Below are 13,832 nucleotides of genomic sequence, written 5' to 3' on the forward strand. Positions count from 1 at the left end.
CAGGGTAACTATAGCAACGCCTCACCCGGAGGGCTCGATAGCAATGCCTCAGCCTCATGGTAACTATAGCAATGCCTCACCCTCAGGGTAACTATAGCAATGCCTCACCCTCAGGGTAACTATAGCAATGCCTCAGCCTCATGGTAACTATAGCAACGCCTCAGCCTCATGGTAACTATAGCAATGCCTCAGCCTCATGGTAACTACAGCAATGCCTCACCCTCAGGGTAACTACAGCAACGCCTCAGTCTCAGGCTAACTATAGCATCGCCTCAGCCTCAGGGTAACTATAGCAACGCCTCGCCCTCAGGGTAACTGTAGCAATGCCTCAGCCTCAGGGTAACTATATCAATGCCTCAGCCTCAGGGTAACTATAGCAATGCCTCAGCCTCATGGTAACTATAGCAATGCCTCCCTCATGGTAACTATAGCGCCTCAGCCTCAGGGTAACTATAGCTACGCCTCAGCCTCAGGGTAACTATAGCAAAGCCTCAGCCTCAGGGTAACTATAGCAACGCCTCAGCCTCATGGTAACTATATACAAACCCCAGCCTCAGGGTAACTATATCAACGCCTCAGCCTCAGGGTAACTATAGCAACGCCTCACCCTCAGGGTAACTATAGCAATGCCTCAGCCTCATGGTAACTATAGCAATGCCTCACCCTCAGGGTAACTATAGCAATGCCTCACCCTCAGGGTAACTATAGCAATGCCTCAGCCTCATGGTAACTATAGCAACGCCTCAGCCTCATGGTAACTATAGCAATGCCTCAGCCTCATGGTAACTACAGCAATGCCTCACCCTCAGGGTAACTACAGCAACGCCTCAGTCTCAGGCTAACTATAGCAACGCCTCAGCCTCAGGGTAACTATAGCAACGCCTCGCCCTCAGGGTAACTGTAGCAATGCCTCAATCTCAGAGTAACTATATCAATGCCTCGGCCTCAGGGTAACTATAGCAATGCCTCAGCCTCAGGGTAACTATAGCAATGCCTCACCCTCAGGGTAATTATAGCAATGCCCCGGCCTCATGGTAACTATAGAATGCCTCAGCCTCATGGTAACTATAGCAATGCCTCAGCCTCATGGTAACTATAGCAATGCCTCCTTCATGGTAACTATAGACGTGCCTCAGCCTCAGGGTAACTATAGCAATGCCTCACCCCCAGGGTAACTATAGCAATGCCTCAGCCTCATGGTAACTATAGCAATGCCTCACCCTCAGGGTAACTATAGCAATGCCTCACCCTCAGGGTAACTATAGCAATGCCTCAGCCTCATGGTAACTATAGCAATGCCTCACCCTCAGGGTAACTATAGCAATGCCTCACCCTCAGGGTAACTATAGCAATGCCTCAGCCTCATGGTAACTATAGCAACGCCTCAGCCTCATGGTAACTATAGCAACGCCTCAGCCTCAGGCTAACTATAGCAATGCCTCACCCTCAGGGTAACTATAGCAATGCCTCAGCCTCATGGTAACTATAGCAATGCCTCACCCTCAGGGTAACTATAGAACGCCTCACCCTCAGGGTAACTATAGCAATGCCTCAGCCTCATGGTAACTATAGTAGCACCTCAGCCTCATAGTAACTATATAGCCGCCTCAGCCTCAGGTAACTATAGCAATGCCTCAGCCTCATGGTAACTATAGCAACGCCTCAGCCTCATGGTAACTATAGTAGCGCCTCAGCCTCATGGTAACTATAGCAATGCCTCCCTCATGGTAACTATAGCGTACCTCAGCCTCAGGTATAGTATAGCAATGCCTCAGCCTCATGGTAACTATAGCAACGCCTCACCTCATGGTAACTATAGCGACTCAGCCTCATGGTAACTATAACGCCTCAGCCTCATGGTAACTATAGCAATGCCTCCTCATGGTAACTATAGCAGTGCCTCAGCCTCAGGGTAACTATAGCAATGCCTCAGCCTCATGGTAACTATAGCGACTCAGCTCATGGTAACATAACGCTAACTCATGGTAACTATAGAATGCCTCGACCTCATGGTAACGCAATACCTCACTCATGGTAACTAGAATGCCTCCCTCATGGTAACTATAGCAATGTTCATGGTAACTATAGCGCTCAGCCTCAGGGTAATAAATGCCTCACCTCGGGTACTATATCAATACCCAAGGGTAACTATAGCGATGCGACCATGGTAACTATAGTAATGTCACCAGGTAACTATAGAATCCTCACCCTCAGGTAACTATATATCAACCTCATGGTAACTATATCAACCACCTCATGGTAACTATAGCAACGCTCAGCCTCAGGGTAACTATAGCAATGCCTCAGCCTCATGGTAACTATAGCCACCTCAGCCTCATGGTAACTATAGCAACTCAGCCTCATGGTAACTATAGCAATGCCTCCCTCATGGTAACTATAGCATGCCTCAGCCTCAGGGTAACTATAGCAATGCCTCAGCCTCATGGTAACTATAGCCCCGCCTCAGCCTCATGGTAACTATAGCAACGCCTCAGCTCATGGTAACTATAACAATACCTCACCCTCAGGGTAACTATAGCAATGCCTCAGCCTCATGGTAACTATAGTAATGCCTCACCCTCAGGGTAACTATAGCAATGCCTCAGCCTCATGGTAACTATAGCAACGCCTCAGCCTCATGGTAACTATAACGCCTCAGCCTCAGGGTAACTATAGCAATGCCTCAGCCTCATGGTAACTATAGAGCGCCTCAGCCTCAGGGTAACTATAGCAATGCCTCAGCCTCATGGTAACTATAGCAACGCCTCAGCCTCATGGTAACTATAGCAATGCCTCACCCTCAGGGTAACTATAGCAATGCCTCAGCCTCATGGTAACTATAGCAATGCCTCAGCCTCAGGGTAACTATAGCAACGCCTCACCCTCAGGGTAACTATAGCAATGCCTCAGCCTCATGGTAACTATAGCAATGCCTCACCCTCAGGGTAACTATAGGACCTCACCCTCAGGGTAACTATAGCAATGCCTCAGCCTCATGGTAACTATAGCGCACTCAGCCTCATGGTAACTATAGCAATGCCTCAGCCTCATGGTAACTACAGCAATGCCTCACCCTCAGGGTAACTGCAACCGCCCCCAGTCTCAGGCTAACTATAGCATCGCCTCAGCCTCAGGGTAACTATAGCAACGCCTCGCCCTCAGGGTAACTGTAGCAATGCCTCAATCTCAGAGTAACTATATCAATGCCTCGGCCTCAGGGTAACTATAGCAATGCCTCACCCTCAGGGTAACTATAGCAATGCCTCGGCCTCATGGTAACTATAGCAATGCCTCAGCCTCATGGTAACTATAGCAATGCCTCCCTCATGGTAACTATAGCAATGCCTCCTTCATGGTAACTATAGCATGCCTCAGCCTCAGGGTAACTATAGCAATGCCTCAGCCTCAGGGTAACTATATCAACGCCTCACCCCCAGGGTAACTATAGCAATGCCTGAGCCTCATGGTAACTATAGCAATGCCTCACCCTCAGGGTAACTATAGCAATGCCTCACCCTCAGGGTAACTATAGCAATGCCTCAGCCTCATGGTAACTATAGCAACGCCTCAGCCTCATGGTAACTATAGCAACGCCTCAGCCTCAGGCTAACTATAGCAATGCCTCACCCTCAGGGTAACTATAGCAATGCCTCAGCCTCATGGTAACTATAGCAATGCCTCACCCTCAGGGTAACTATATGCAATACCTCACTACTCAGGGTAACTATAGCAATGCCTCAGCCTCATGGTATACTATAGCGCCTCAGCCTCATGGTAACTATAGCAACGCCTCAGCCTCAGGGTAACTATAGCAATGCCTCAGCCTCATGGTAACTATAGCAGCCTCAGCCTCATGGTAACTATAGCAACGCCTCAGCCTCATGGTAACTATAGCAATGCCTCCCTCATGGTAACTATAGCATGCCTCAGCCTCAGGGTAACTATAGCAATGCCTCAGCCTCATGGTAACTATAGCAACGCCTCAGCCTCATGGTAACTATAGCAACGCCTCAGCCTCATGGTAACTATAGCAATGCCTCACCCTCAGGGTAACTATAGCAATGCCTCAGCCTCATGGTAACTATAGCAATGCCTCACCCTCAGGGTAACTATAGCAATGCCTCAGCCTCATGGTAACTATAGCAACGCCTCAGCCTCATGGTAACTATAGCAACGCCTCAGCCTCAGGGTAACTATAGCAATGCCTCAGCCTCATGGTAACTATAGCAACGCCTCAGCCTCATGGTAACTATAGCAACGCCTCAGCCTCATGGTAACTATAGCAACGCCTCAGCCTCAGGGTAACTATAGCAATGCCTCAGCCTCAGGGTAACTATAGCAACGCCTCAGCCTCAGGGTAACTATAGCAATGCCTCAGCCTCATGGTAACTATAGCAACGCCTCAGCCTCAGGGTAACTATAGCAACGCCTCAGCCTCAGGGTAACTATGCCATACCAATGCTGTGGGACAAATTTGAATTTGTTTGTTTGTTCTGAACATTTTAAAAGGAAACACATGAGGGTCATATGCAAATACCCAGAAGATATAGAATTTAAGAAGATGTCTAAAAAAGATAGACCAACCTTTCTCTTCAGTTCAGTCTGTCACGTCCTCTGGACTTCTGGATTCTATTTCCTTATCCAGGTTTTTAATCTGTTGCTGGTTTGCTTTCCTCTCCTATCTTGTTGTTTCTTTATTTGACTTTGGTTTTTTCATGTTAGTAGTTTTGTATTACATTTTGTATTGTAGGTTAAGTACTTTTTTAAAGTATTGTATTGAGGCAGATTTCAAAGCGCAGCCTCGACTGGAAAGCACTTTGGCTCAACTTGTGTTGTTTGAAACTGGCTGTAGCAATAAAGATGACTGAAGATGAACGTTGTTCATGTCGTTAATAAACTTCTGTTCCTATTTTCTCAGCTGTCAAATGCTGAGACGAACAAGAGGAAGAGGAGGAGTCTGAAGGCTGAGGCAGAGGAGAAGAAGGAGAAGCAGGGAGAAAAAACTTTACCTGTCCTCCACCTGCAGGGACAGAAGAAGAAGTCCTACACTCTGGTACCAATACACCTGTTACGGCTGTTTTGTTCTTACCTTTTCAAAAGGCTGTGGGAGGGTTTAGATTTGATTTATGGGCTGGAGAACACATGTAGTAACTGATGGTGTGTGTGTGTGTTTGTGCGTGCGTGTGCAGGACTGTGTTCGTGGTGCTAAGTGTGTGACGTTCGTCTGTCCGTTGGTCGACATGAAGAACTCAGCGACTCTGACAGTCAGAGCCAGACTCTGGAACTCCACCCTGATCGAGGTACCAATACTTCATCATATTTATATTTAACCTTTTAAAGACCGTCTCCATCTTTGCAGCCTCTTTTAGCTCCTAGTTCTGGAGCAAACCCCCCATATCCTACGAGGGTATGGAGGGGGGGACAAACCCCCCATATCCTCCGAGGGTATGGAGGGGGGGTTGGTTTCCTGTCTGGCTCAGGCTCAGCTGTGCTCAGGTACTCTGTAACAACCACAGACTGTTAATATTAATGGACAGAGCATGTGTGACATCGCCCATTGGTTTGTGGAAATCTGCTATGAGTCGTCAAGTTTGCCCTTACGGGCGCAGCCATCCTGGTTGGGGATGTGACAATTTTAGAGAGGGAGGAGTGAGGGAGGAGTCCTTACACTCTACGTTACACACTTTCAATGGCAATCACATCATAGCCACGCCCTAAAACACCCCCTGCTTTATTGCTGATTTTAAAATCAACGAGACCATAATTCAGATATAATGCAGGTTTAAGGAGTCTCCCCCTGCTGGAATTCAGATAGAATGCAGGTTTAAGGCACTTCCACATTTGCAGCACGCCGAACCGGATGCTTTGTCCATTAATATTAACAGTCTATGGTAACAACTTCTGCACTTAAATGCATAAAAATATCAGACTGTGTTAGTGTTTCTGCTTTGCTGCCCCCTAGTGGCAAATTATAGTTTTTTTTTTAAAATGGGATCTTGTGTTTCAGGACTTCAGCGATGCGAGGAGTGTGTTGGTTCGAGGCCGAGCGACTCTGAAGCTGCAGACGAACAAACCGACCATCACCATGGAGCCTCGCAGCACAGAGGTAGTCTACTGCAGCCAGCGACCACTAGAGGTAGCAGGGGGCATTACAGCGCCCCCCCCCCCCAGAGGCAGCACTATTTATTACAGCGCCGCCCAGAGGCAGCACTGTGCATTAAGACACTGTTTAATGCCCTTCAGTAGCATTTGCACTACGATTGGCCAGGTGTCCATGCACTGATCAGATCAGTGTGTTTGTAGTTTCCTGTTTCCTGCTGAATCCCGATGTGCTTCCTCTGCAGATTGAGGTCCTCGTTTACCCAGAGCCGGGGCAGCCGGTGGACTCCAGAGCCCCCCTGTGGATCCTGGTGCTGTCGGTGCTGGCTGGAGTCCTTTTGCTGGCTGCGATCTGCCTGCTGCTCTGGAAGGTAAACAGAGCTCTGACACATACAGAACAACAGAAAACTCTTCACTAAACACTGCTAGCTCACGTTTTAGCATCTACTCTCCACAGAAGTGTGATAATTTTTACATTTTGTCAATAAAATCATGAGTAAAATCCCAGTGGCATGGTGTCGCCCCCTCATAGAAATTAAATGGATAAAAAAGGGCATTTTCATTAAAATCCACGTAGCAGAATAGTCAGAGCTGCAGCCATTTTTATGTGTACCATTGCCATGTTAACGTATAAACTTGCAGTGGAGTAGTAACATTACAAGGCAGAGGGCCAGCCGCTAAATGAGTCAAAGCAACTTCATGCTTCATCCAAACAAAACACATTACTATCTCCAGATTAGTGACAGCTGTGTTCGGCTTGTTTTCTGTGTACAATGTGGCGAGGAGATACAGTGGAGTTAACGAACTAACGTTATTCAGCTAATGTTAGCGAGCTAACAAGTCATCCACCGGCCGCCTGTCTGGCTGGTTTCTCCGTGCTTTCATGCAGCATTGGTTACAGAGAATAAGCTGAACTGCTGCAAGGTCTTACAGTCCTTCGAGTCACTCCCACTGGTCCAGAGAACGTCTCCCGAGCACTCTCCTCCCAGCGAGCTATGACACAGTTCATGGCCGCATTTACACATTGTCACCATGACAACTAATAACAATCACCAATGTGTTGTGAAGCAACCAAATGAACACGGCAAACAGTCTAATGGCCTTTCTACCCATTTTATTTCGGAGGTCAGGGTTCAGTGTGGTTTCAGCGTGTGTCCCCCTGCTGTTCAGTGTGGTTTCAGCGTGTCTCCCCCTGCTGTTCAGTGTGGTTTCACCGTGTCTCCCCCTGCTGTTCAATATGGTTTCACCGTGTCTCCCCCTGCTGTTAGTGTGGTTTCACCGTATCTCCCCCTGCTGTTCAGTGTGGTTTCACCGTATCTCCCCCTGATGTTCAGTGTGGTTTCACCGTATCTCCCCCTGATGTTCAGTGTGGTTTCACCGTGTATCTCCCCTGCTGTTCAGTATGGTTTCAGCGTGTCTCCCCCTGATGTTCAGTGTGGTTTCAGCGTGTCTCCCCCTGCTGTTCAGTGTGGTTTCACCGTGTCTCCCCCTGCTGTTCAGTGTGGTTTCACCGTGTCTCCCCCTGCTGTTCAGTGTGGTTTCAGCGTGTCTCCCCCTGCTGTTCAGTGTGGTTTCACCGTGTCTCCCCCTGCTGTTCAGTGTGGTTTCAGCGTGTCTCCCCCTGCTGTTCAGTGTGGTTTCACCGTGTCTCCCCCTGCTGTTCAATGTGGTTTCAGCGTGTCTCCCCCTGCTGTTCAGTGTGGTTTCAGCATGTCTCCCCCTGCTGTTCAATATGGTTTCACCGTGTCTCCCCCTGCTGTTCAATGTGGTTTCAGCATGTCTCCCCCTGCTGTTCAATGTGGTTTCAGCGTGTCTCCCCCTGCTGTTCAATGTGGTTTCACCGTGTCTCCCCCTGCTGTTCAGTGTGGTTTCGTGCATCTCCCCTGCTGTTCAGTGTGGTTTCACCGTGTCTCCCCCTGCTGTTCAATGTGGTTTCACCGTGTCTCCCCCTGCTGTTCAATGTGGTTTCACCGTGTCTCCCCCTGCTGTTCAATGGTGTCGCTATTCTCCCCTGCTGTTCAGTGTGGTTTCACCGATGTCTCCCCTGCTGTTCAATGTGGTTTCAGCGTGTCTCCCTTGCTGTTCTGTGTGGTTTTCAGCGTGTTTCCCCTGCTGTTAATGTTTTCACCGTGTACCCCTGCTGTTCAGTGTGGTTTTCAGCGTTCTCCCCTGCTGTTCAGTGTGGTTTCAGCCGTGTCTCCCCTGCTGTTCAATGTGGTTTCAGCGTCACTCCCCTGCTGTTCAGTGTGGTTTCACCGTGCATCCCCTGCTGTTCAATGTGGTTTCAGTGTGTTCTCCCCTGTATTCATGTGGTAGCTGTCACCCCTGCTGTTCAGTGTGGTTTCACGTTATTCCCCTGCTGTTCAGTGTGGTTTCAGCGTGTATTCCCCTGCTGTTCAGTATGGTTTCAGCGTGTCTCCCCCTGCTGTTCAGTGTGGTTTCACCGTGTCTCCCCCTGCTGTTCAGTGTGGTTTCAGCGTGTCTCCCCCTGCTGTTCAGTGTGGTTTCAGCGTGTCTCCCCCTGCTGTTCAGTGTGGTTTCAGCGTGTCTCCCCCTGCTGTTCAGTGTGGTTTCAGCGTGTCTCCCCCTGCTGTTCAATGTGGTTTCAGCGTGTCTCCCCCTGATGTTCAGTGTGGTTTCAGCGTGTCTCCCCTGCTGTTCAGTGTGGTTTCAGCGTGTCTCCCCTGCTGTTCATGTGGTTCGTTTGTCTCCCCTGCTGTTCAATGTGTTTCACCGTTCACCCTGCAGTGTGGTTTCAACTTGTCTCCCCTGCTGTTCAGTGTGGTTTCAGCGTGTCTCCCCCTGCTGTTCAGTGTGGTTTCAGCGTGTCTCCCCCTGCTGTTCAGTGTGGTTTCAGCGTGTCTCCCCCTGATGTTCAGTGTGGTTTCAGCGTGTCTCCCCTGCTGTTACAATGTGGTTTCCCGCGTGTCTCCCCTGCTGTTCAGTGTGGTTTGCTTCACCTGCTGTTCAGTGTGGTTTCAGCGTGTCTCCCCTGCTGTTCAGTGTGGTTTCAGCGTGTTCCCCTGCTGTTCATGTGGTTTACCTGTCTCCCCTGCTGTTCAGTGTGGTTTCACCGTCTCCCCTGCTGTTCAGTGTGGTTTCACCGTGTCTCCCCTGCTGTTCAATGTGGTTTCAGCGTGTCTCCCCTGCGTTCAGTATGTTTCAGTCTCCCCTGCTGTTCAATGTGGTTTTTTAGCGTGTCTCCCCTGCTGTTCAATGTGGTTTCAGCATGTCTCCCTGCTGTTCAATGTGGTTTACCGTGTCTCCCCTGCTGTTCAGTGTGGTTCTTTCGCCCCTTCAAGGTGTTCATGTGTTTCCTTCCCCCTGCTGTTCAGTTGTGGTTTCAGCGTTTGTCCCCCTGCTGTTCAAGTGTGGTTTCCGCATGTTCTCCCCTGCTGTTCAGTGTGGTTTCAGCTGTGTCTCCCCTGCTGTTCAATGTGGTTTCAGCGTGTCTCCCCCTGCTTTTCAGTGTGGTTTCACCGTGTCACCTCCTGCTGTTCAGTATGGTTTCACCATATCTCCCCCTGCTGTTCAGTGTGGTTTCACCGTGTCTCCCCCTGCTGTTCAATGTGGTTTCACCGTGTCTCCCCCTGCTGTTCAGTGTGGTTTCACCGTATCTCCCCCTGCTGTTCAGTGTGGTTTCAGCGTGTCTCCCCCTGCTGTTCAGTGTGGTTTCACCGTATCTCCCCCTGCTGTTCAGTGTGGTTTCACCGTATCTCCCCCTGCTGTTCAGTGTGGTTTCACCATGTCGCCCCCTGCTGTTCAGTGTGGTTTCTTCAGGAGAGCCAGCACCAGAGAGATGTACCAGGCAAAGAGCCAGAGAGCGTCCAGGAGGAGCCAGCCGTCGGAGAGCGAGAGGCTGAATACGGAGCTCTGATGGCGGGCACACTGCTGCCAGAGAGCCCCTCTGTAAGGACCCCCTGCTGGATCCCTGGGTCTCATTCTTTTCTAACTGGTTTCTAATGAGTTTCTTTGGTTTCTCAATGGCTTCTGACTGGTTTCTCTCAGTCACAGGGGGCAGGTCTTCACTTCTTTGCTTCCCTCCTTCCAGCTGTTCTGACCCTTTCTGCATCTGATTGATCTGCTCTTCAATAACTTTATTTTGGTCTATATGACTCTGTTTCCCTGCTGACATCTATCTGTCTCTTCATCAGCATCAGTTTATGTATTTATTGATATGTGTTTAGATACTTCCTGTTGGACAAACAAGGTATCTGCGTTTTCTCTGCAGTGTGGTTTCTTCGTGCGTCAGAGGGCGTGTCTGGCCGCGGTGCTCCACCAGGGGAGGATCATGGGTAAAGACGAGCAGCAGCAGCACACAGACGCTGACGGTTTCCTGATCCAGGATGGCGTTGGCTCGTCCAGAAACAGGAAGTCACCCAAACACTGGGTCACCTCCTGGATTGAGACAGACTGACGGTATCCAAGGAAACACAACCAGAACCGGACCAAACCAGACCGATACACTGCCATTTAATACCTGCTGGACTGTGTGTGTGTGTGTGTGTGTGTGTGTGTGTGTGTGAGAGTTGTGATTTAAATATTTCTCTTTGTAAACGACAGAAGCTGATTTATGTTCATATGAAACATTTTGTTTATTATTTATCTGTATTTGGAATATTTAATGTTTTTTATATATCTGTATGATCTGCTGTGTGTGAACTGAACTTCCCAGCATCCTCCTGGTCTCTGAGTGAGATCATATATAAAGAAATAAACTAAGGTCTTGTTGTTGTGCGTTTCCTGATGGGGAACAACAGATGCCATGTTGTCTGGTGGAAATGTGGGAGGATGGAGGTGGGAGGATGGAGGGGGGAGGAGGGAGGAGGGAGGTGGGAGGATGGAGGAGGAGGGAGGGAGGGAGGATGGAGGAGGGAAGATGTAGGAGGGAGGAGGAAGGATGGAGGAGGGAGGATGTAGGATGTAGGATGGAGGAGGGAGGATGGAGAAAGGATGGAGGTGGGAGGATGGTGAAAGGATGGAGGAGGGAAGATGTAGGAGTGAGGATGGAGGTGGGAGGATGGAGGATGTAGGAGGGAGGATGGAGGAGGGAGGATGGAGGTGGGAGGAGGGAGGATGGATGAGGGAGGATGGAGAGGGGAGGATGGTGGTGGTAGGATGTAGGATGGAGGGGGGAGGATGGAGGAGGGAGGTGAGAAGATGAAGGAGGGAGGATGTAGGAGGGAGGATGGATGGGGGAGGGAGGATGTAGGAGGGAGGATGGAGGTGGGAGGAGGGAGGATGGATGAGGGAACAGGGAGGATGGAGGTGGGAGGAGGGAGGATGGATGGGGAGGAGGGAGGATGGAGGTAGGAGGAGGGAGGATGGATGAGGGAACAGGGAGGATGGAGGTGGGAGGAGGGAGGTGGGAGATGTAATAGGGAGGATGGAGGAGGGAGGTGAGAGGATGGAGTAGGGAGGATGTAGGAGGGAGGGGGAAGGATGGAGGAGCTATGAGAGAGCAGCCTTCCTTGAAGCCGTGCAGTTGAAGGAGTTGCCAACTCCGCCCAAACAGCTGACGGATTCATGTATCGCTTCAGAGGAAAGGACATCTCATCCCTTTAAAAGACATTTCCTTGTTTCCTCTCTCCTCTCATGATTTCCTCGTGGGAGAGACTAAGACTCGAGGAAGGGATGCAAGATTGTGTCTGTGTACTGTTTTCTGCTTGTCTACTTGCAGGTCTGTGGCTGAGGTCATAACAAGGTAACTGGGAGCATCTGACCAGGACTGGTCAGGTGCCCGTCTGCCCAGAGGCCAGGGTGCAGCTTTCCCTTCACCCAAACCAGCAGGAGTTCACCTTTGTTTGGTTTCTTCCTTTGTTAGACAGATAACATGCACCACACATTTGGTAGTTTGTTAGTATTAAGTTTGCTCTACATCAGGGGTTTTCAATAGGTGAGGCGCGCCTCCCCTGGGGGGCGCCAAAGAGCCACAGGGGAGGCACGACACTCGAAGGAAAAATAACTGTATGCAGCTCTATTGATATCGGTAATTGTATGTGCATGTATTAGCTTTAAAATGCATTGTTTCCTTGTCCCAAGACAACAGAAGTCAGCATTAAGGGAGGAGACAGGAACCAGCAAAAAACGTAGGAAATATGATCCTGAGTTAAGGTTAGGTTTCACCTGGTCGGGGTGCGAGGCTGCACCTCCGCCGCGGTGTGACAGAGACTGGGAGAAATGCTGATCACGTGTTTCTGGTTGTCTGTGGAGAGCGAGTTCCCCCAGATCTCCACTAAGGCTATGAAAATCCTAATCCCCTTCACCAGAGATGGCAAAAGTACTCACTTCCCGTACTTAAGTAGAAGTACAGATACTTGTGTTAAAAAATACTCTGGTAAAAGTAGAAGTACTGATTTAACTTCTTTCCTTAAGTAAAAGTAACAAAGTACAGGCTTTGAAATGTACTTAAAGTATAAAAGTAAAAGTAGCCTTGCGAATGACAACCACTTTTTATGCAAAGCTACCTGGACCACACACACGTTACTAGAGTGCAAGATGAGAAACTTCAGTGGACATAAAAACCAGGCTCTTTATATGCCATTGTCTACATTTTAAATGGATGTCTGCCAAACATCACATATATGATTATTGTGACAGAGACTGGGGCTCCAGCTTAATAAGATTCTGACTGAGTAGCAAGATATGAATTCAATTGTGATTCTGTGAGAATTCACAGATCCAGTTTCTCTTTTTTAATCGTCCCCTTAACATTTAAAGGAATCTACATGTATGTGTGCTCAAATATAGAAAGAAAATAAAGGATACAATATGAATTACTAAACATAGATTAATTAAGAAGTTCCCCATACTTTTAGAGTTACACGCACATTGGCCAGGAGTCATACTTGATGCCTCCTAGCCTATCTCAAACATCTCTCACAGATAAGGCCAGGGATGATTGGGAATGTCTTGCTGCTTGTCTGCCTAATCTCTGGGATCTCTGTTTTCTTCATTTTCAATCATGTCGGCCGTCCATACTACTAGTGCTAACGTTACCACCATCAAGCTGCAATTATTTGCCGCAAAATGAACGCAGAATGCGGCCGAATCTGTCGAGTCGTCTTGTAGTGGGCGTTACATGCAACGTGCCTACAGTATATTCCCATCCAATTAGATTGAATTCGGTATTGATCACGTGAAAAATAATAACGGTAACTCCAGTGAAATTATTTGAAACTTGCTAGTGAGGACTAGATTAGGACCGTATTTAAAGCTGATGCTGGTTTCAAACTTCGCCCCAGGGTGTGTCTGTAAAACACGGACAACTTCTCTCTTTTGATGCTTGGGAATGACGTTGCGTGTAGCAACGCTTGAAACCTAAGCTAACAGGTGAAGAACACAAACAACTAAATCACTAGCTAACCTACTTTAACTGTGCAGGAACTATAGACCAATACAACAACAGCCTTAAATGAACTGACAACATAAGTTATACGACTTACAGTTCTCAAGGACGCACACACAATCTCAACTGATTATCCTCCGGACAGCAGTCTCTTTTTCTTTTTCTTCACTTTTTTTTCTGTGTGCGCACGCTACCGCCATGAGGCGTGCTGCGTGTCCGCGCTATTCTCCGACATTACGACCTCTTGTACAAAACTAAAGTAACGAGCCAATTTTTAAAATGTAAGGAGTAGAAAGTACCGATATTCGTGTTAAAATGTAAGGAGTAAAAGTAAAAAGTCGCCACAAAAAAAAATAGTAAAGTAGAAATATCCGAAAAATCTACT

At 48.6% G+C, this 13,832-nt stretch overlaps 1 protein-coding gene across 2 annotated transcripts in view; it reads left to right on the top strand.

The window, feature by feature from the left end:
• The window catches only part of LOC120575386 (integrin alpha-3-like), a 44,148-nt gene extending 33,327 nt beyond the window's left edge, over positions 1 to 10,821 (top strand). The window contains exons 24-29 of one of the 2 annotated variants that reach the window (XM_039826156.1): positions 4,919 to 5,053; positions 5,190 to 5,300; positions 6,008 to 6,106; positions 6,345 to 6,470; positions 9,866 to 10,008; positions 10,331 to 10,469. In XM_039826156.1, coding sequence (XP_039682090.1) covers positions 4,919 to 5,053; positions 5,190 to 5,300; positions 6,008 to 6,106; positions 6,345 to 6,470; positions 9,866 to 9,976 — 582 coding nt within the window. In that variant the 3' untranslated portion in view covers positions 9,977 to 10,008; positions 10,331 to 10,469. Of the gene's footprint in view, positions 1 to 4,918; positions 5,054 to 5,189; positions 5,301 to 6,007; positions 6,107 to 6,344; positions 6,471 to 9,865; positions 10,009 to 10,330 lie in introns of both variants that reach the window. The other variant, XM_039826155.1, reaches the window with a different exon arrangement.
• Positions 10,822 to 13,832: the final 3,011 nt, after the last annotated feature.

This window comes from Perca fluviatilis, chromosome 15 (assembly GCF_010015445.1).
Source record: "Perca fluviatilis chromosome 15, GENO_Pfluv_1.0, whole genome shotgun sequence".
NCBI classification, from domain to species: Eukaryota; Metazoa; Chordata; class Actinopteri; order Perciformes; family Percidae; genus Perca; species Perca fluviatilis.